A 21,363-nucleotide genomic window follows, 5' to 3' on the forward strand; every position below is an offset into this window, starting at 1 on the left:
TCAGGACATATCAAAATAATTAAAGGGGCCTGTGTTTTTCTTTGACAGTCATAAAATTCAAAATCCGCAAAACATGCATGCTGGCTCAGAGCGATTTCTTCTCAATTTTAGGTCATCAAAAAAAAAAAAAAAAAGCGAGTGTACGGTGCTGAGGAATGAGTCCCTGTTCAGTGACCGGAAGTGGCATGTCATCCCCGCAGACCACTGTAGAAATGTCAGAGCGACATTTGTTAAAGTTCACTCGGCTTTGTTTCCTTTATAACAAAAATAGCACAAACGTTCAATCCCCGTGAACTTTTTAAAGTAAAAAAAAAAAATTAAATTTTTAATTTCCTAAATTAAGAATTTAAAGTAATAATTTCCTCGAGTAGCTTCTAAAATTTTATGAATCAATAAAATTGAATAGCTGGCATTATCTATGAGCAGTAAAGAAGTAAATCTAGGCATTCCTCTTGTAACATGTCTCTAAAACAAACATGCTGTGGTTAAGCCTTATTACGAGCCGTACGACATTTATGGACTTTCTGACGAGATGTTCTAATCTTCATCTTCTAAGTAGCAAAATATAATATATAAAGGCTGAGGATGCTTTGTTTCAACAGCAGTCATTAGTTAGAGAATGAAGAATGAAATTCAAGTCTTAAGCATTTGCCAACACAGAATGAAGTTAATTTGGTCATAAAAGCTCAGGAGCGGACATTATTTATTAAGTTACAGGAACACATTTATGACATTAAGTTTTATGGCTCGTAATAACATTAAGGTCTATCTGAAATGGTACTTTTGAAGCCTGTACTTGGCTGTTATGTTTTACAGGATTGAAGCCGAAGCAGTCAAAAGATCTGTGGACTTGCTGTCGCCTTTTAATCAAGCTGTGATCAAAACACAGAGGGGGACTTAGAGAACATATCGATCCTGCCACGGTTACTCACGCCTCATGTGAACCAGGCATGCGTGCAGAGTGAGCGAGAGAGGTCTCCGTGAACATCAACAGAGAATCAGAAGAAAAGAGAAAGAGAACGAAGACAGCACCGTCCCTGCCCTCGTGGAGTGGGTAATCTAAAAATTAAAGAATTAATTAGGAGCCGGCCGATGGCTGGTTTGAGAGGGAGACACACAGACTTTGGTACCAGAAAAGAGGCTCAGATAGGTGTAGCCACGCTCGGAATATGAGCATCAGTAAGACCTGAGAAGCAAGGGCCACAAGGGAGAAGCAGGGAGGCCACTCTACTGAAGAGGCCTGGCTGTCAACACAAGGGCAGAATTCAGTCCAGCCTCACTGTTGCTGGGACCACTGTCCCGGGGAGGCTGTGGGGTGAGGCGATGGGCGGGGCCAGCATGCCCCAAGATGCGCTCTCACCAAAAGTATTTACAGTGATGTAATCAAGTGTCTAGAGCTTAATTCACTTCACTTGATAGGAAATAGAGGCCATAAAGGAACAGTGGGGTGTGTGTGTGTGTGTGTATGTGTGTGTGTGTGTGTGAGAGAGAGAGAGAGAGAGAGAGAGAGAGAGAGAGAGAGAGAGAGAGAGAGACTGAGACTGGAGATGGAACCCAGGGTCATTCCACCTCTCAATCATACCCCCAACCCTATTTTTCCCTATTTTTTATTTTATTTTGAAACATGGTCTTGCTGAATTGCCAAGACAAGACTCAAACCTCCAATCGTCCTTTCTCAGCCTCCCAAGTACCAGGATTACAGCCATTTCCCACCATGCCCAACTCCTTACACAATACATTTGCATGGCGCTAATAAAAGGCAATACTCCTGGAAGGTAGACACTTCATGTGTTTGTCTCCCCTCCTCTCCTCGAGGTGTCTGTGACCCTGCCTGGGCATCCAGCACACGTCCAGCATAGCACCCTGACTATGATTATGCCCCTACATAGTGGCAAGAACTTCAACCGTAGCCAGGCATGGTGGTAGAGACAGGTAATCCCAGGGAAAGATTGACTGTAATACTTGGGAGGCTGAGACAAGAGGATGTCTGGTTCTAGACCAGCTATAGCAACACAGCAGGAGGACTGGGTTTCAAAATTTAAAAGTAAGTAAACAGCCAGGTGTGGTGGCCCACACTTGTAATCCCCGCGCTTGGGAGGCGGAGACAGTAGGATTGCGCAGGTTCAAAGCCAGCCTCGCTGGCTTAAGAGACCCTGTTTCCAAATAAAATATAAAATAGGTCTGGGACTGTAACCTGGAGGTAGAAGGCTCCCATCCCCAGTACCACAAAGAAAAGGGAAACAAAAGTAAAGTAAATAAATTAAAAGGGCTACAAGTATAGCTCAGAGGTGGAATGATCCTGGGCTCAATCCCCCATACTAAAAAAAGAAAAAGAAAAAAAGTACATCAACATCAACCATGTGAAAACAACTTCTCATCTCCTTAAAGACACCTAGAAAGGAGAATGTGACAAGAAATGGTATCATGGACATATTCTGTCTGCCACTTGACTCTACCTGGTAGAAACAGCGATCTCTGGATGTAAACATGCTGAGAGATAAGCCAGAGGTCCCCGAATCCAGGAGCAGACGCCCAGGCCCGCAGCTGAGAGTCAGGCCCCAGCGGGCCTGGCCGGCCTACCTGTCTGAGGTCCAGGGTAATGGTGACCCAGTGGTACTCTCTCCCGTTCTGAATGCTGGGACTCTGCCACCAGTTGTTGCTACCGTCTATCGCATGTAATATCGGATGGCGTTCTGTTAAAAGAAAATAAAAACGCGCATTCCTCTCGGCTCTTGTTTTAAATTCTTGAGTCTCTAAACCCTCTGTGAAAATCAAAAGCACTTCAGATGAGCACCGGGTTCCGGTTGCCTAATAAGACGTCTTCACTTACCACTTGAGAATAAAACTCCGGAACACACAGATCCGATTTTCAGAATTCTCTGCCATTCGCTATTAATTTTTGTAGGGAGCCTTTGTGTCCACTGATTTTTATATGTAATCAGCTGGAATCAGCACCAGGTCCAAACTATTGCCCGGGGCAGGGATGGGGTTTAGCTCTGTGGGAAAGCACGTGCTTGGTGCGTGCAAAGCTCTATGTTCTACCCCAGCTCCAAAAATCAAATGATGTAAATGAAATCAAAATCATCGCAAAAGTGAATTATACCCCGTGGTGCCCCAGAGCAGGAGCCACACTCACCTTTGGGGTTCGCGCTGTGGGCATCACAAACCCCGCACTGGGCATTTGGGACCGGTTGCCAAGGCACGTGCTCCACGAGTTTGCAGAACGTCTCGGGCCCCTTCTCTCCGCAGGTGGCGTTGGTGCTGATGAGAGCATTGTTGGCCAGATTAAGGATGGTGGGGAACAGACCTGGAAGTCAAAGTTGACCGAGTCAGCTGAGCCAACCCCAGCATCGGGGAGGCTGAGACAGGAGGATCAAAGTTCGAGGACAGCCTCAGCTACTTAGTGAAGCTCTTTGCAACTCAGTGAGACCCTGTTTCAAAATAAAGAGTAAAAATATAGGGCTGGGGGTATAGCTCAAAGATAAAATGCCCCTGGGTTCCATTCCCAGTACCGCAAAGAAAAAAAGATAGCAGTACATTGCACAATTACCAAATTATGGAACTAAGCTGGGTTTCCATCAACAGACAAGTGGGTAAAGAAAATATATATACACACAAACAATCAAGTTTTACTCAGCCACAATGAACAAAATTATGTCATTTCTAGGAAAATGGATAGAACTTGAGGTAGAAAACAGTTCAAATAATACTATAGCAATATATAATGTGTGTGTGTGTGTGTGTGTGTGTGTGTGTGTGTAGCACTGGGGATTGACCCCAGGGCATTCTACCTCTGAGCTACACCCCCAAAACTATTTTTAATTCTTTGTTTTGAAACAGGGTCTCACTACACTGCAGAGGGCCTCACTAAGTGGCTGAGGCTGGCCACGAACCTGAGATCCTCTTGTCTCAGCCTCCCAAGTCCTGGGATTACAAGCCTGTGTCACCACGCCTGGCTCTATGGAAGTATTACTATCAATTCACTAAGATGTACCAGGAGGAAGGAAGAGAAAGTAGGTAAGATGAGGGGGTAATTACACCAAGAGTGGTGTGTTGCTGCAGGAAGAAGCCTCACACAAGAGCAGGGCACACGTGATGGTTTCATTCATGTGAAACTCTAGAACAAACCAAGCTCATCCGGGAGAACAGTCCTGAACCTGGGTTGTAGGAGTAGGGGTTGGTGACAGGGTACTTTCTGGAGTGAGATGCATCTGGACTAAAGTGTGGGTTTCCCAGATACCAGCACTTGTGGTAAAGGAAAATCACATAATGAGTACCCCAAGACCCCAAGATTTGGGTATTTCACTGTTTGTTAATTTTACCTCGAGTAGTTAAAAAAAAAAGGACCATAAGTCAATATGGCTGCATGCTGAGATGCTGAGATGCGGTGTGCTCTAACCCTTCAACTCATTTTGGAATGCATCGCAAATGGGCAGGATTGATGGGCAGACAGAGACAGATACATGGGGTGGGGGGGGGCTGGTGGAAACCGAAATGGGGAAGAATGTTAATTGTGGAATCTAGGTGGGAGGGTGTGTGCTCACCGTACAATGCTTCCAACATTTCTCACTGAATATTTTCATAATAAGGTGATGGGAAAATGATTTTTAAGGCAATTTTCCAATGCATATACTGACCGGTGAAACCCACACCCTGTTCTGGTTCCTTCCCTCTGGTAGGACTTGCAAGGTCTTTCCTGATATTATCTAAGATTTTTTTTCTCCCTCTCTCTTTTATTTTCTCACTGCCTGTTTCCTTTGGTCCTTTCGAACACAAAGATCCAGTTTTCATACTTCTCTTCCACTTGCTAAAACGTTTGCCTCTGTAGAGTCTCTTTGTCTCGGCTGATTTTTATCTATAAGTAGCTGGGATCAGTACCAGGACCCAACTATTCAGAAAACAATATTTGCCAGAGCTTGAGAAAAGTATTTCCATTACATTCTTTTGAGTTAACTTTATCTTGGTACAAAGAAGGTAATAGTAGTAAAGACTCTATAAAGACTGATAAACTAGCTGGACACGGTAGCCCATGCTTGTAATCCCAACATTTGGGAGGCTGAGACAGGAGGTTTGCGGTTCGCAGAGAGCCTCAGCTACTTAGTGAGGCCCTTTGCAACTCAGTGAGACCCTGTTTCAAAATAAAGAATAGAAAATAGGGCTCAATTCTGGGGGTTTTGTTTTTGTTTTTGCAGATCATCACATTAATTTTAAGCATGGATTAGGTCAACATAGTGGACTCAGCAACTTAGCAAAACTTTATTTCATACATGCGTCAGGACAGTGTGCCACTGCTGGAAAGTTCGCTCAGTAACATTAGGTGAAAAATCGCCACCACGCTGGCAAGCAGCAGCTCTACCCTGCGTGACCACAGTGTCACTGAGACTTCCAGATCATCCATAATTCATTTCCAGAGCTCTGATTTTTTTCCCTGCACAATATATTTTCCCATATTGAAAATAAAGTATCTAAAATGTTCCCCAAAGCCTGAGTTTTGTGACAATGTCTTCATTGGTATTCTTCAAATGATTCCAGACCAACAGTTCAGACCCTTAATTCACGTGTGTGGAAGAGAAATGTGAGTTGGTTTGGTTTGGTTTGGATTTTTTTTCCACATTGGGAAAAATACTCTTTGAGTTCCACTATGTTGACCTAATCCATACTTAAAATTAACATGATGATCTGCAAAAGCAAAAAGAAAACCCCCAAAACTGCATTTCATTTCCCTACTCTGTGAAAGAAAGCCCACCAATCCACACGGCGGGCTGTGTTTCCCTGGCTTGAGGCCTGGACGCGCAGGCTGTGGGCTGAGTACAGAACAGCACCAGCAATGTTACTCTGCAACTTGTCCTCCAGACACACCGAAACTAGACTGGGAGATGCACTGTGTACTTTACACACCCTTCTCTATGGTTAGACACAACGAAAAAGTCGATTAAATTCTAAGTACACACGCAACCACCAATACAGAGTTTCTGCCTTTATAGCACAATAGTAATCAAGAATGAATCTGAAATTGTTTGCCATGACATTAGAAAAAATTAAGCATCAGTGAATCTGTCTTTTCCTACCGTTGACGGCACTGATACCGCACGTTCCCGAGGCCTTCTGTTTACTACCCACTGCTCAGCAGAGGACCCGACTCCGCCCTGCACAGTGACTGTCCCGATTTCTGGGTCTTACAAAGATTCTGTTTTAAGTGCTGTACCAGGATACTTTGGTCAATATCTGGCCAAATAGACTAAGTGGCCACATCAGATTATAATGAAGGGGCCAGGTGTGGTGGCCCAAGCTCATAATCTCAGTTCTTGGAAGGCTGAGATAAGAGGATTATGAGTTTGAGGGCAGCCTGGGCAGCTTAGTGAGACTCAGGAACTTAGACTCTACTGCAAAATTTTAAAACAACCAAATAAAATAAAAAGGGGTGGGGTTGTAGCTAAGAAGTAGACCGCCCCTGGGTTCAATCCCCAGTACCAAAACAGACAAAACACACACACACACACACACACACACACACACACACACACACCTCACAGGGACCTTCTGCCACCAAGCTACACCACCAGCCTTTTTTATTTTTTATTTTGAAATAGGTTCCCACTAAATTGCCAAGGCTGGTCTCAGATTTGTGGTCCTCCTGCTTCAGCCTCCCAAGTCCCTGGAATTACAGGCAGGTGCCGCCACACCCAGCTAATATCTGACAATTATGATGTCCGTGTTACTGGCTCCTATCCATTCTCTGATGCTTCTGGTCATTGTTTCAGAGTGTACTTCTATTTACACAGGAAAAGAAAGCTTGCTGTCAAGCAGGGTGCCCTGTTAAGCCAGAGGCAGCCTCGCACATCTGGTGTTTACTGAGTCCCTTGATCTCACCAAGAGGCTGCGTGGATGGAACTGGAGACTATGATGTGAAGTGAGATTAGCCGGCGCAGACAGTGAAGGCTCATATGTTTTATTTCATAGGTGGGAGCTAGAAAGGAACAGGGAACTTCAGATAATGCAGAGACAGAACAGCAGAATGGTGGAAGGGGATTTGGGAAGGGAAAAGAAGCTGGAAGAAGAAGACAGGTCAAACCATCCCATGTACAACTGTATAGTGATAAAGGCCCGTTTCAATGTTATGAATAGGGAGGTGGAACAGCTTGGGATGGGAGGGAAATGCACCAGGTGCTGTGTGCAGCTGGGTTTCTATCGCACTAAACCTCAATGCAGTGTATGGTTACAATGCACCAAGAAAAGTATATTAGAAAATAAAAATTAAAAGCCCACATGGAATGAAGGCCCTGACCACCTAGGTTTATGTAAACAGGCTCTCTGTCGTTCACACCTCCACAAAACCCACCTAACAACCACTTCTCAGAACATACCCGTCACTAAGAGGTGCATAGCTGTGTTGTTATGTGTTACAAATTATGTTTAATCGCTACCAAATGAACTGGTTTGGCATATCACGGACCAGGATTCTAAAATGCCTAAAAACTGGAATATCAAAGTTAAGGTTTAAATACATGAAATACATAAAAGTCTTGCTTGTTTAATCTAAAACAGAGCTTTCATTCCCTGGGAGATTTATTCAAAAGTTACTGGTTAGTTATTATATTACTCAAACAAAGAAATGCCTAATGCTTGGGTTTGGAAGCTGTGTGTTTGTTGGTTGGTCGGTTGATTTTGTTTTTAAATAAAGGTCCAGAGTCACCTCTATCTAGGCTGGGAGCCCTGTCAGCTGGAGACAGAAGCGCTTGGGAGAAATGGCTCCTTCCCCTCCTCCTCCTCCTCCTCCTTCAGAAGCAAATACTTGGTTTTTGGACTAAACCAATTTAATCATTGATGGCTGTTAGTAAAAGAAAAGCTGTGTGATAGTCTAGACATTTCATTGGAAAAGCACCAGGGGCCTGTTCAGTGTAGTCCAAAAAAAGGGGGGGAGGGAGAGAGAGAGAGAAAAAGAGAGAGAAAGAGAGAGAGAGAAAGAGAGAGAGGGAGAGAGTATTTAGCACAGTTGACTTTTTTTTTCTCTGATGAAGAGAAGTTTAATCTCAGAAAACGAGGGGGGCAGGGAGCAGTTTAAAGCCCCAGCAGGTTTTGCTTCCAGCCCCGTTTCCATAGCACTGTGTCCAAGGTGTCCTTGACAAGATAGAGGGTTTTCTTGCAAGATTAGCAAGCGGCATGGCCAAATACTGTCTGCCAAAAACTAGTATCTGCCTGGTCCTCCCCAGATGGCTTCTGTAATATCCATGTTCCATGACTTTCATTTTGGCATACAAGTTTAGTTGTAAAATTAAAAAATATATATAAGGCATTCATCATGAGGCGGTTTTCTCTTTTGTCGGGGGCAAGAGTTTACTATTTTACATGATCAAAATCATTACTGCAAAGAAGCATGGTACAAAAACACCACAGTATACACGTGTGTCAAAAACTTCCACCTCGTCTCCTCGCCCTGATCTGCTCGCCGCCCCTCTGCCCTTCCACATCTCGCAGGAACGACCTTGGTCTAAAGGAAGGTCAAAAAGCTGGCGCAGACTTGAGTTGACCACGGGCCAGCCTGGTAGATTGTATTATAAATTGTATTATAAATTGCTCACCTCATCTGTTACATTTAAAAGCATCAGTTAATCCAATGTTTTATAGCAGATACAACAATTTAAAAATCCACGAACTTTTCTGCAAATTCTGGGCTCTGAGGTATTTCTTCCCCTTTCTTCCAGCCTTCTGCCTCTCTTCTCAACATTTTACCTACTCTGCTTTAAAACTTTAGCTTCAGCTAGAGTGTGGTGGCGCACGCTTGTAATCCCAGTCCTCAGGAGGCTGATACAGGAGGGTCGCAGGTTCTCAACCAGACTCAGCTATTTAGTGGGGCTCTTTGCAACTCAGTGAGACCCTGTTTCAAAGTAAAGAATAAAAAATAGAGTGGGGTGTATCTGAAGGTTGAATGCCCCTGAGTTCTATCCCCAGTACTGCAAAAAAAAAAAAAAAAAAAAAAAAAACCCTGCCACATTATCCCAGGCGTGTACTGAAAGCTGCTTACTGAGGGCTGCGACCCGGCCAGTGGCTTTTGATGTAGAGCTCTGAGCTCTGTTCAAACTGTCCTGAAAATTGAAATAATTTAAACAAGTGGTTCCCATTCACATTTTGCAGTGGCCCCTCAAATTATGTAAATATGTGTATACACAGCGGTACCTTCAACAGTGTCCATGTGTCCATGGACCAGGATGCTGGACCAAATCACCTGAAAACAAGATGCCAAACACATGGCCACGTTTCTTTCTTTTTCTTCATTGTGCTGAGGCTTGAACCTAGGAAAGTTCTACCTCTGCGCTACACCACAGTCCTTTTTATTTTTTTTTTTTGTTGTTGTTTTGAAACAAGGTCTCCCTAGGTTTCTGAAAGTCTCATTAAGTTGCTGATGCCACCTTGAACCTACAATCCTCCTGTTTCACCCCACAAGTACAGAGATTACGGACTTGCAGGTATGCACCACCACAGCCCGCAGCATCACCACCCCTGCGTGCACATCAGTAGTCACCCAAGGTGCGTGGGCCCCGAGATGAGAGCTGCTTTCATTCCAGCTCGTATCTTAGAGGACACCTTACAAACACAGAAAGCTTTTTAGGTAGCTTGCACCTTACAGGCTCATAGTACATACACACACATGTTTATTAACGAGAGTAAAAGCTCCAATCAAAGACCCACAGACTCAACTGCTCTGGCATCACTTCCACTGGGACTGATAATGCTGTTTCCCATTTCTAGAACTCTCATTGATTCTCTAACACCAGGCTGTCTCTTTATATGAACACATGCATTTAATAGCCTCTCTCTCTCTCTCTCTCTCTCTCTCTCTCTCTCTCATGTGCCTATTTTTCAAAAAGCTGTTACTAGATCACACAAGTAGATAAAAATTAGCCAGGCATGGTGGTACACACACGTAATCCCAGTACTTGAGAGGCCGAGACAGGAGGATTGCAGGTTTGAGGCCAGCCGCGCAACTTAGTAAGAACTAATTTCAAAATAAAAAAGGCTGGGGCTGAAACTCAGAATATCCCTGGTCTTGATTCCCAGGACAAAGTCAAACAAACAAACAAACAACAAATACTCTCTCCATTCTCTGCTTACTTGAGTTTGGAAGCCCTCCCTTTTAGAAGCTAAACATGGCCTTTTCACGGTCTTGACCAACCTCTAATTCCAACAAGTAGGTCACATTCAACTCACTTGACTTCCCAGCAGCTTTTGCCCAAAATGACCTTTTCCGTTCTTTTTTGTTGTTGTTTTGAAACAGGGTCTCACAAAGGGCCTCGCTAAGTAGCGGAGGCTGTGCACAAACCCAGTCCTCCAGTCTTGGCCTCCTGAATGCTGGGATTACAAGCATGCGCCACCACGCCCGGCCGATCTTTTCCATTCTTAAACCCTATCCCTTCTGTTCCCCATTCTCCGTACTTCATCCTCCATAGATCCCAGCGCACACATCCGTGACAGCACCACACAGTCTCCCTGCTTCCCTTCTGTGTCTCAGCAACTAGCTGTCAGGCTTCTTAAGATCCTAGAGTTTCACAGGAACCCATTTCCTACAGGCTAAGAGACCAGACCATGCATCCCCCAAACCCACAGCGGGAAGTGCGGGAAGGGGCATGCGTACCCCAAATACCAGCTGCAAACCCAGGAACGTGGAGGGTACTGAGTCAGGTCTTCCACCTGTGTGTCCAGCGTATCATGTTTCTTCGATATTTGAATATTAGTTAATGACGCGACTAGGCCCCAGTTACGTGAGTGGACAGACACCGAGGGTCATGGAGTTGATCAGTCTCAGTGATGGCCCAGTACTGCTTTGAGTAGAAGAGACGGATGAATTCCCGGGCTTTCCATTTTGTTTCCCAGCTCCAACACTCACAGAATTTAGCCAAGTTGGCCAAGCTCAGCACAAAGATCGCCAGGCTTATTAGAGAGATCATGCCTGCACCAGCAGTTTTCTGACACTACTTAAAGAGAACTCCAGGTTTTCCGTTCTGCATTCAAGTCTGGGAGGCCTTTGGTAACTGATTTCTGAGTCTGCAGTGCTTCTGTGTAACCCAGGGTTTCTGGCTTATTGCTAGGAGGGGAAAAACCTGAAGGGTTCCAGAGCAAAGCCAAGTCCCAGGAACAAGGTCCACGGAGCTGCTGCCCAGTGGATTCTCTAAAGCAAACCAGTGCAGGTCAGATTCCAGCCACACAAAAGCAGGCGCATGTCTGGAATCCAGGCCTCTCTTTTCTACCCCAAAGAATAAAATATCTTGGGTTTTATATTTGTTTTTTCAGTACTAGGGATGGAACGCAGGGGCATTCTACCTCTGAGTTGCACCCCCAACCTTATTTTGAAACATGGTCTCACTGAGGCAAAGGGCCTCACTAAGTAGCTGAGGCTGTCTGTGAATCGCGACCCTCCCTCCAGTCTTACAAGCATGCACCACCACACCCAGCTCCATCTCAAACTTTAATTACACCTGACTTCACCAAGGCCCACTTCCTGCTCTTGAGCCGCTGGACTTCAGTAGTTGAGGATGCTGTGCAGCTGATGTACCTCGCCCATGGAATGTGTTTCCGAGAGGTTTCTGCTCCTGATTCTGCCCCTCTTTGACTGCTGTGAATCAGAGAGACGTCCTACAACCCAGGGGGTTTCTGAAATCATACCCTGATCACCTGGTTCCCCATCCGCACCTCGCCCAACACTGGGTGTTACTATCCTCCCAACTCCAAACCCCCAGGTCCTCAGGCCAGGGCCCCATGCCTGGGAGTTGTCATCTGTGTAGTAAGAAATGCTGGAAATAAAGGGGACTTCAGATCAAGGAGAAAAGAGGCCAGTAGAACGATGGAAGGGAGGAGGGGAAGAGGGAGGATGGAGTAAGGGAGCCGGTGAAGTAACGCTGTGACCATCCATGCAGGTATCACTACCAATCTCGGTCACTTGTAGGAAAGAGCAGAGGCATGGGGGGGTGCCCACAGGAAACACGCCAGTCCTGTGTCCTCCTATGCCTGCATCACACGGAACCCCATACAATGCATACTTACATGCACCAATGAAAGTATGTTTCACAAAGCTGGGAGCTGAGGTTTTGAACTTTGAAAAAGAAATAAATGTCTCTTCTTTTTTTTTTGCCTTAGTGATGATATTCTGGGCACACCATCGAAAAAAAGGACCAGAGGGCAACTCCGATGGGTAGGAATCCCAATTTACCACAAAATATGGAGCTAATTCAGGAACCGGGGAGTTGGCAGGAGCAGGGGGCAAGGCTGAGCTGGGGCAGGACGCAGTCCCTGCGTGAGTGGTGGGGCGGGGTCAGAAGGAAAGGCACTTCTTAGGCAAGAGAGGCCCCCAGCAAAGTCGGCCATTGCTGCGAGGTAGAAGGCGGGAGGGCTCTGCACTGGAAGAGGAGCCCTCAGGATGGAGAGCAGTGCCTGGGGCAGAACCTGGAGGGATTGTGGAGGGACATGGCGGGTGGGCAGGGGTTGCACTCCAAGAGGTAAGTGGTGAGTGAGGAACTTTAGTGTGATTAGTCCAGCTGAAGTGGGGGCCGGATTAAGGGGAGGGACGCTGAACAGCACCTGGGACCTGTTAAGAGCAGCTGGTGGCCATTTACAGTACTAACAAAACACCCCCCCCCCCCAAAAAAAAAGGAGAGTTTATTTTCTCAATAGTGGGGATTGAAACCACCAGGGCTTTGCAAATGCTAGCCAAGCACTCAATCACTGAGCAATATCCCCAGCCCAATTAAGATATTGTTTAAAGAAAGGAAGGAAAATTCAGAAAGTCAAGTTGGATCAGGGATATATAAAAAAAGATGAAACCAAGGTTAACAAGAAAAAACAAAAAGGATAAAAGAAAAGGAAAGAAGGAAAGAAAGAGAGAGAGAGAAAGAAAGGAAGAGAGAGAGAGAGCGAAGACTCCTGGATGGATAGAAATGAAGGAGTTATCCTGAGAAGGAAAGAGTTCCTGTTCTGGGCCTGAGATAACAATTTAAACATCTTCTTAATGTCATCGTTGTGGAGAATTTCCTGACAATCTCAAGATGTCTTGGTCCAAGGGTTCAAAATGCAGGAAATAGGTCTGGGAATGAGAAACATGGCATGTCTCATAAATACTCGACCTATGGCTCACATTCCCACACGCCATCTAGGAAGCTGTCTGGCACAAGAATTTAAGTTTGCCTGCTGGGTCCACAGATAGGACTTCAAAGATGCCTCTGGAATGGAGAGATTAAAACTTCAAGTGGCTCATTTCAACTGGGTGCCTCTGGCTCGTAACCCCAGGACCTGGGAGGTTGAGATGGGAGGATCACAGGTTGGAGGTCAGCCACAGCAATTTAGTGAGACCTTGTTTCAAACTAAAAAAGGGCTGACGGTAGCCAGGCATGGTGGCCTGCGCTTGTGATCCCAGCATTTGGGAGGGCTGAAGTAGGAGGATCGCAGGTTCGCGGCCAGCGTCAGGTACTTAGTGAGTCCCTCTGCAACTTAGTGAGGACCCCGTTTCAAAATAAAGAATAAAATAATAGGGCTGAAGTATAGCTCAGTGATAGAACACCTTTGGGTTCAATTCCGAGTGCTGCATCAATCAATCAATAAAAGGATAATTAAGTGGTTGCTCTGGGCACTAATTATCCCCCTCTATATGAAGCATAAGATAATGCCATGAACCCAGATAGACAGGGCCAGGTGCTTCATGCTGCAGTAATTCCCTGACAGGCTTGTCCCAACAGAACCAAAGTTCATGACCATAACTAAATGGCCTCGTTAGGATTTTTTTCCTCCTCATTAATTTTGCAGTGCACTGATTTACTCGGTTGTTCTATGGATGTATGTTAGGATTTGAGAAATAAAACAAGTGTAAGAATAATTTGCAATCATGGAAATAAGCCACATACAGCTTTCTTTCTTTTGCGGGTCTGGAGATGGAACCCAGGGGCATTCTACCTGCGAGCTACACCCCAGCCCCAGTTTTTATTCTTTATTTTGAAACAGGATCTCACTAAATTGCAGAGGGCCGCACTAAGTAGCTGAGGCTGTCCACGAACCGCGATCCTCCTGTCTCAGCCTCCCGAGTGCTGGGATTACAAGCGTGCGCCGCCACGCCCGGCTCCATACAGCTTTCTTAAGAGACTGTGGTTCGTCTTGTTCATCTAAACATTTCTGCAGAACGTAACTAAGATCTACAGCTTAGGGTCCAGGTTTCAGAGCTCTGTGGAGCTGCCTCTGGTCAATGTTTATATTCAAGGTACGGGCTTGACTTTATTCATTAGGAATTCTTAAAAAACCGAGGTTTTCTATGTCTTCCATCATGTTCCAATAATAGATCATATTTACTGGCAAGCGCCTTAACACACTGCCCTTAACTTCAAACAGGATTATTCTCAAATTTGATCTCCTTACATCATAAATCTCCTAAAATATATATTTAAAAATTTTTTAGTCGGGCGTAGTGGTGGATGCTTGTAATCCTAGCATTTGGGAGGCTGAGACAGGAGGATCGTAGACAGCCTCAGCTACTTGGTGAGGCCCCTTGCAACTCAGACCCTGTTTCGAAATAAAGAAAAGCTGGGCGTGGTGGCACACTCTTGTAATCCCAGCGCTTAAGAGGAGCTTGGGAGGCGGAGACAGGAGGATCGCGCAGGTTGGAAGCCAGCCTCTCTGGCTTAAGAGACCCTGTTTCCAAATAAAAAGTATAAAATAGGTCTGGGAGTGTAGCCTGGAGGTAGAAGGGTTTCCAGGAACCCCAGTACCACCAAAAAATTAAGAAATTAAAAAAATAAAGAATAAAAAATAGGGTTGGGGGTGTAGCTCGGAGGTATAATACTCCTGGGATCTATCCCCAGTACCGCCAAAAAAAAAAAAAAAAATTCTTGCCAGGTACGGTGGCACACACCTATAAACCCAGTACTTGAGAGGCTAGGACAGGAGGATCACAGGTTCAAGGCCACCCTTAGCAACTTAGTGAGGCCCTCCAGCCACTTAGTGAGACCCTGTTTCAAAATAAAACAAAATAAAATAAATAGGACTGAGGCTGTAGTTCTGGGGCAGAATGCCCCAGGGCACACACACATACACACACAAAGTTCCAGGAAGAAACATCTGTAGAAGAAACTAAAAGCTGTGTTTATCCTCAAAAGAGGATAACTAAGTGCGACTCTTTTCTAAGCACTCTTTAGCACCCTTTGAATTTTGTACTATGGACATGGATTACCCATTCAAATTGAATTTTTTTTTTTTTTTTTTTTTTTTGGTGGTACTGGGGTTCCTGGAAGCCCTTCCACTTCCGGGCTACACTCCCAGACCTATTTTTACATTTTTTTTTATTTGGAAACAGGGTCTCCTAAGCCAACACGCGCGGCTGGCTTCGAACCTGCGCGCGATCCTCCTGTCTCTGCCTCCCAAGCGCGGGGATTACAAGCGTGTGCCACCAAGCCCGGCAAATTGAAATATTTTTAAAGCTACTCCTTCCAAAGTAGAGACAGTCATTTCACTTTAACTGCTCAATGATAAGCAGCTGGGAGCTTTGCAAAACAATAGGCCTGCAGATACAAGCAAAAGGGTACCTGCCCTTGAGAATCCCAAGGTGCTGCTGAAACTGACCAGGCAGCCATTTACTGAGCAAAGACAAATACCTTTGAGGATCAGGAGCACCGGGTGTGTAGGAAGGGGCACCTCACCAATATTTCACCAGAGGACTGGGGAGATCTCCCAGGGTTTAGGAATCCGGTGGGAGGAGGTGTAGGTATGCCCAAGATATTGACCCTCAGTACTTGAGGAGGTGTAGGTATGCCCAAGATATTGACCCTCAGCTCTGGGACAGGACATCTCGGGCCCAGCCTCCTTTCTTACTCACAAGCAAGTCACTGCCATTTTTAGTACGCATGTTACAAAGTAAGGGGTTTGGGGCAGTCTAGACCCATGGGGAGGTTGGGGACAGGAGAGTATTATGTGCTCAGACACCAGAGGAGGAGGCAAGTTTTTTGGGGGGAACATGAAGTAATTTGATAAGGAAATAGTGAGATGGGGGGTTTTAAACAAAGGTGGGTATAGTTATCAAGATGGTTTTTCTAAGCTGAGCATGGTAGCCCATACTTGAAATCCTAGGACTTGGGAGGCTGAGACCGGAGGCTCGCAGTTTTAAGGACAGAGTCAACAACTCAGCAAGACCCTGTTTCCAAGTTTAAAGAAATTAAAAATAGTCTTGGAGATGTGGCTTAGAGATTTAAAAAAAAAAAAACCCTGAGTTCAATCCCCATTAACACATATATAAACAAAAGGTCTTTCTAGAAAAAAATCACAGAGGTGGCGATTCAGAGGAAGGAGAAAATATGAAAGATGGACATTCTCGGAGACTTAGAAACGTCCCCATTTCCACAGCTGATCAAGGACACAGGTCTGGGCACTTTGCACACCACTATCTGATTCCAGTTCCCGACTCCGAATTTCCAGATGACTGTGCGTACAAGAGAACACAGTTTGGGAAAGGGTCTCCCTTTTATAGTTCTGTATAAACCACTAAGCATGGTGCCCATGGGCCATGCTGATGGAAGGGTGAACTGTCCTAGCCACTGTTTTAAAATGATTCTTGCTTTAGCTCATTTGATTGTTAAGATCCCTTCGGTTGGGCTCCATTACCACCCCCATTATACACATGGGGAGACTGAGAGGGTAAGTAACTCACCCAGCTGACTACAGCTAGTGAAGCCAGAAAATTTAACACCCGAAGCTGAAATATCTTCACTCATCATTTTGTTATAAAATTTACTGCACATGATAATGAACCACCGTGGGACTTTATGGATGAATCATTACAAAAATAGCAAGGTGCTTCAAGTATTAACATCTGGAAATTAGTGGCCACATAAAGATCTTATGATACTGTTTCATAAAGTAGCACTAGTCTAAGACGCCAGTGAACGGTTCACGTGTATATTTCATAGCCTTGTTGCGTTTGAATTCTGCAACTACAAAGTAGCCTATAAATTTAATGTCTGGAAAGGAAGACAGGAAAAAGACTGGGGGATGTAGAGGGTGCACATCCCCTTCATTAAGATCTTCATTACATGTTCCCTTGTTTATAACTCGTACAGTCAAAAGCTTTTGATTGACCCTTACTTAAAAAATACAGCTACAGAAAAAAAAGGAAAAAAAAAGCCACTGGGATCTCCAGCCGGGCTCATAGGGACCTACTAAGTCTGAATACTGTCACTTAGGAGAGCTGGTGCGTATTCCTCTGCCCACCGATATTTTTCCATCCTTGGGGTTTAAAACAGAGAACTGATGATGAGCCAATCTGCAAAGAGATTACAATTATTTGCATTGTTTGAATTATACTCTTTATTTCTAGAAGCACAAGCACTTTTGTGTGTGGTACGGGGGAAGGACCCAGGGATATTCTACTTCCAAGCCACACCCCTAACCCACTTTTTGAAACAGGGTCTCACCGAGTTGCAAAAGGCTTCACTAAGTAGCTGAGGCTGCCCTTGAACGGTGATCCTCCTGACTCAGCCTCCCAAATGCTGGGACTTCAAGAGTACTCCACCACGCCCAGTTTACACAGCACTTATTATGCAATGCTTAGAAACGGCTCACTTTAAATAGATTTCATATCAGTCATCAGGACATTTACTGGGAGTTGTAACGGAACTCAGCCAGGCTGCAGAAATGATAGAGAACTTCTAATAATCTGAATGTTATTAGATGATCCATTTTAAAAAAATATAAGCAACAGCCGGGCATGGTGGTGCTTGCCTGTAATCCTAGTGCTTGGGAGGCTGAGACAGGAGAATCACAGGTTCGCGGTCAGCCTCAGCTAACTAGTGAGGCCCTCTGCAACTTTGGGAGAGCCAGTTTCAAAATAAAGAATAAAAAACATACAGCTGGTGGGGGGCATAGCTCAGAGGTACAATGCCCCTGGGTTCAATTCCTGGTATCGCAAATTATATATATATATATACATATATATATAAACATATATATGATAGATAGATAGATGATAGATAACACACCTGTAATCTCAGCTATTTAGGAGGCTGGGGCAGGAGGATTGCTTGAGCCCAGGAGTTCAAGACCAGCCAGGGCAACATAGGCAGGCCCAGAGCGGCTAGGTGTATTATAACCAGCACAACACAACTAACTCAGAAATGATTCACAGGTCAGGGGTAGTTTATCGTGATCAAATCATACCATTTCAGTAGCCATTCATTCTATATATGGGGGACAAAACTATTCTTTAAAAATATCAAAACTCACCGGGCGTGGTGGCGCACCCTTGTAATCCCCGCGCTTGGGAGGCGGAGACAGGAGGATGGCGCAGGTTCGAAGCCAGCCGCACTGGCTTAAGAGACCCTGTTTCTAAATAAAAATATAAAATAGGTCTGGGAGTGTAGCCCGAGGTAGAAGGGCTTCCAGGACCCCAGCACCACCAAAATAAATAAATAAATAAATAAAACTCACCCCAAGGATGGCCCTTAGGAAGCGTGGTGGACTGTAAGGTATGGGCTAGGGACTATGAAATGCCATGAGAATAATTCAGAGGCTGCAGCCCTGGGTGGTTTTCCGCAGCCTCTCAAAGCAGGAAAGCCCCATGCGGCCCCACTTTCTCCAAACACCATTCAGAAGGGGCCCGGGCCAAGTGCAGAGCCCACAGGGGCACGGGAAACATTCAGAGCATCTCCAGTGGAAGGCTTTCAATTTCTTGAAACAATAAACTGAGGGAGCTGCTCTTACCCACCCTGTGGGAAGCGGGAATCTCCTTCACTTTCAACAAGCTGATAGATGCGAGTTCTGCTCCCAGAGTCAAAGGCTTCTCCGGGCAAAGCCGGCTTCTTTCTTTCTGTGATAACTATGTTAATTCCTCCTCTCCCAGCCCCAGCTCTGCCCGGAACAGAGGCTGAGCTATTCAGAGCTGCGTTTCCAGCTCGGTCCACTGCTTTCATCGGGAATGCTTGAATGAATGGGATGGTCTCGCCTGTGCGGAGCTCACAGCTCAGCACAAAACCCAAACACACATTTTTCCCACGAGGGTATTTTGAATACTACTTTTCTGCTGTTGTTGTTGTTCTGGAGATTGAAACTCCGGGGGCTTTCCACCTCAGAGCTACATCCCCAGCCTTTATTTATTCAGTTTTATTTTGAAACAGGGTCTAAGTTCCTGAGGTTGCACCAAGTTTCTGAGGCTGACCTCCAATCTTCAATCTCCTGTCTCAGCCTCCCAGTGCCTGGGATTACAGGCATGCACCAACGTGCTCAGCCTGCCAACTTTATTTATTTATTCATTTATTTTATTTATTTATTTATTTATTTACTTATTGCTGTACTGGGAATGGAACCCAGGGGCATTCTATCTCTAAGCTACACCCCTTGCCTTATTTTTTATTCTTTATTTTGAAACGGGGTCTCACTGAGTTGCCAAGGGCCTCACTAAGTAGCCGAGGCTGCCCAAGAACCGTGATCCTCCTGTCTCAGTCTCCCCGATGCTGGGATTGCAAGAGTATGCCACCACACCTGGCTCTGCCCACTACTTTTGACATGAACTTTTTTCAAAAGGAGATTTGCATTTGTGGGAATCTATCCATTGCTACGCACTGTATACTCTAAGATGTTTTCAGCAAAATATCTGTGACTGTCTAGACAGCAAGTACCTGGGAAGCCTTCACTGTGGGTGGCCAAGGGCACTGGGGATTGTGTGCAGATAGGGAAGGAGACTCTCTTTTTTGACAGGCAACCGAAAGTTGACTTTGGGTTTCTGTTCTCAAATCTTGCCAGGAGAGCCACCGTCCCGTGCAGCCGAGAGCCAGCCAAGTGTTTGCTTTCTCTGGGTTCCCTTAGCCCCCAGCGTGGGGGGTGAGCCCTTCTGCACACCCTCAGGGTCCTCATTGCCCCAGGCCGATGCTAAGTGGCGCTTTTCCACCAGTGATTCTCTCCTGCTAGTCCACGGGTGCCAGTGGCCCTGGAAGCCCGCCCTCCTCTCCTGAACAATGAGCGCTCCCGGCCCATTCATTGCGCGCCAGGGCCGCGGCCACGCCAGCCGCAGCTGCAGCCGGGGACTGAAATCAAACCGGAGTCCCCCTCCTCGCACCCACACCCCGTCCGCGCCACCCCCGGCGGTGCTGGCTCCCAAGGGGCTCCAGGATCACGAGGTCCTGCGGGAGCCAGGGTGTGTGACCCCCGAGAAAGCGCACGTAAGCCCGCCCCCCATCAGGACCCAAATCTAAAAACCCTCTTTGTTTCTTCCTGCACACTAAACTGCACACTAAAGTTAGCTCGCAATGCGCAAAACCCTCCCTCCCGGCACACTCCCTGCTCCCAAGTCACAGAAGGTCACACCTGCAAGGGCGCTGGTCAGCAAGACTGGCCATAACAAAAGAGCAGGCAGAAGCCGCTCTAACCAACACAGAAGCTCTGAGCCCCGGTGTGTGCCCTTCAGGTCCTCTGGCCGCGACCCTCTGCAGCCCAGCCCACACTCCAGGTAAAGCGACTTTGAAACACGGAACAGCCCAGCTGTCCACCTGTCTGGGCCCCGCATACCTTCCAATGGGGGAAAAAATCCTTTAAAACATTCCCCTTAGGCAAGGAGGAGATGGTCATCCGTGGCAAAGGGCAACCATCTTCCAAGAGGCCTGCGGGGCTGCAGTCAGAAGAAACTTAGAGCCAAAGGTTGGGGAAAGTGGCCAGGTCCCTTCTCCGGGCGCGGAGGGCGACCCCAGCTGGCTCTCCAGACCCTCGTGTCCGGGGCGAGGAAGCAGGACGCGCCCCCAGCCCCCGCAGCCCCAGGCCGGGCTGGCTTTGTCCCTCCGCGGGGCTCACCTCCCTGCTCTCCCTGCGCGCAGACCCACAGCAGCGCGGCCAGGAGCGCGGTCCCCCCGCCGCAGTCGCGCATCTCGCCGGCGCGCTTCTCCCCGCGTCCAGGCTGCTCGGGAAGATGGGAGTGTGTGGCCCGCTCAGCCCAGGCCCTGGGGATCACCACTCGCCAGGCCGGCCCCGCCCCCGCCCCGCCCCCCCACCCCTCACCCCCTGCACTTCCAAAAAAGGTTTGTAGGTCTCTGCCCTGTGGACCCTCCCCGCGCGGGGTGGCTGCTCGGTGGCCCCTGCCAGGCCAGGAACAGGACAGATAAACCACCAGGCATGCACCACCGCGCCTGGCTAAAAGACAGATATCTAAGTGGAATCGAACCAGAAATCTGCCCAAGAATAAAGTAAAAGGAAAAATGCAGGGATGGGCGTGGTTGTGCATTCCCGGGATCTCAGGGCTTGGGAGGCTGAGACTGAGAAGCTAGCGCAGGTTCAAGGGCACAAGGAAGCTAGACTGTGCAACCTAAGAAGATCTTGCTTCAAAATAAACCCCAAAAGAGCTGAGGTGTAGCTTGGAGG

General features: G+C 46.5%; 1 protein-coding gene across 1 annotated transcript in view; it reads right to left on the reverse strand.

Annotated features, from left to right (window-relative positions):
* LAMA1 (laminin subunit alpha 1) overlaps window positions 1–20,872 on the reverse strand; it is a gene marked incomplete at both ends in the record, with an annotated part of 143,528 nt that extends 122,656 nt beyond the window's left edge. The window contains 3 exons of the mRNA XM_080714726.1: window positions 2,581–2,693; window positions 3,137–3,307; window positions 20,800–20,872. Of these exons, the coding sequence (XP_080570852.1) occupies window positions 2,581–2,693; window positions 3,137–3,307; window positions 20,800–20,872 (357 nt within the window). The remainder of the gene's footprint in view (window positions 1–2,580; window positions 2,694–3,136; window positions 3,308–20,799) is intronic.
* Window positions 20,873–21,363: the final 491 nt, after the last annotated feature.

Source organism: Muscardinus avellanarius (assembly GCF_963383645.1).
Source record: "Muscardinus avellanarius genome assembly, chromosome: 17".
Lineage (NCBI taxonomy): Eukaryota > Metazoa > Chordata > Mammalia > Rodentia > Gliridae > Muscardinus > Muscardinus avellanarius.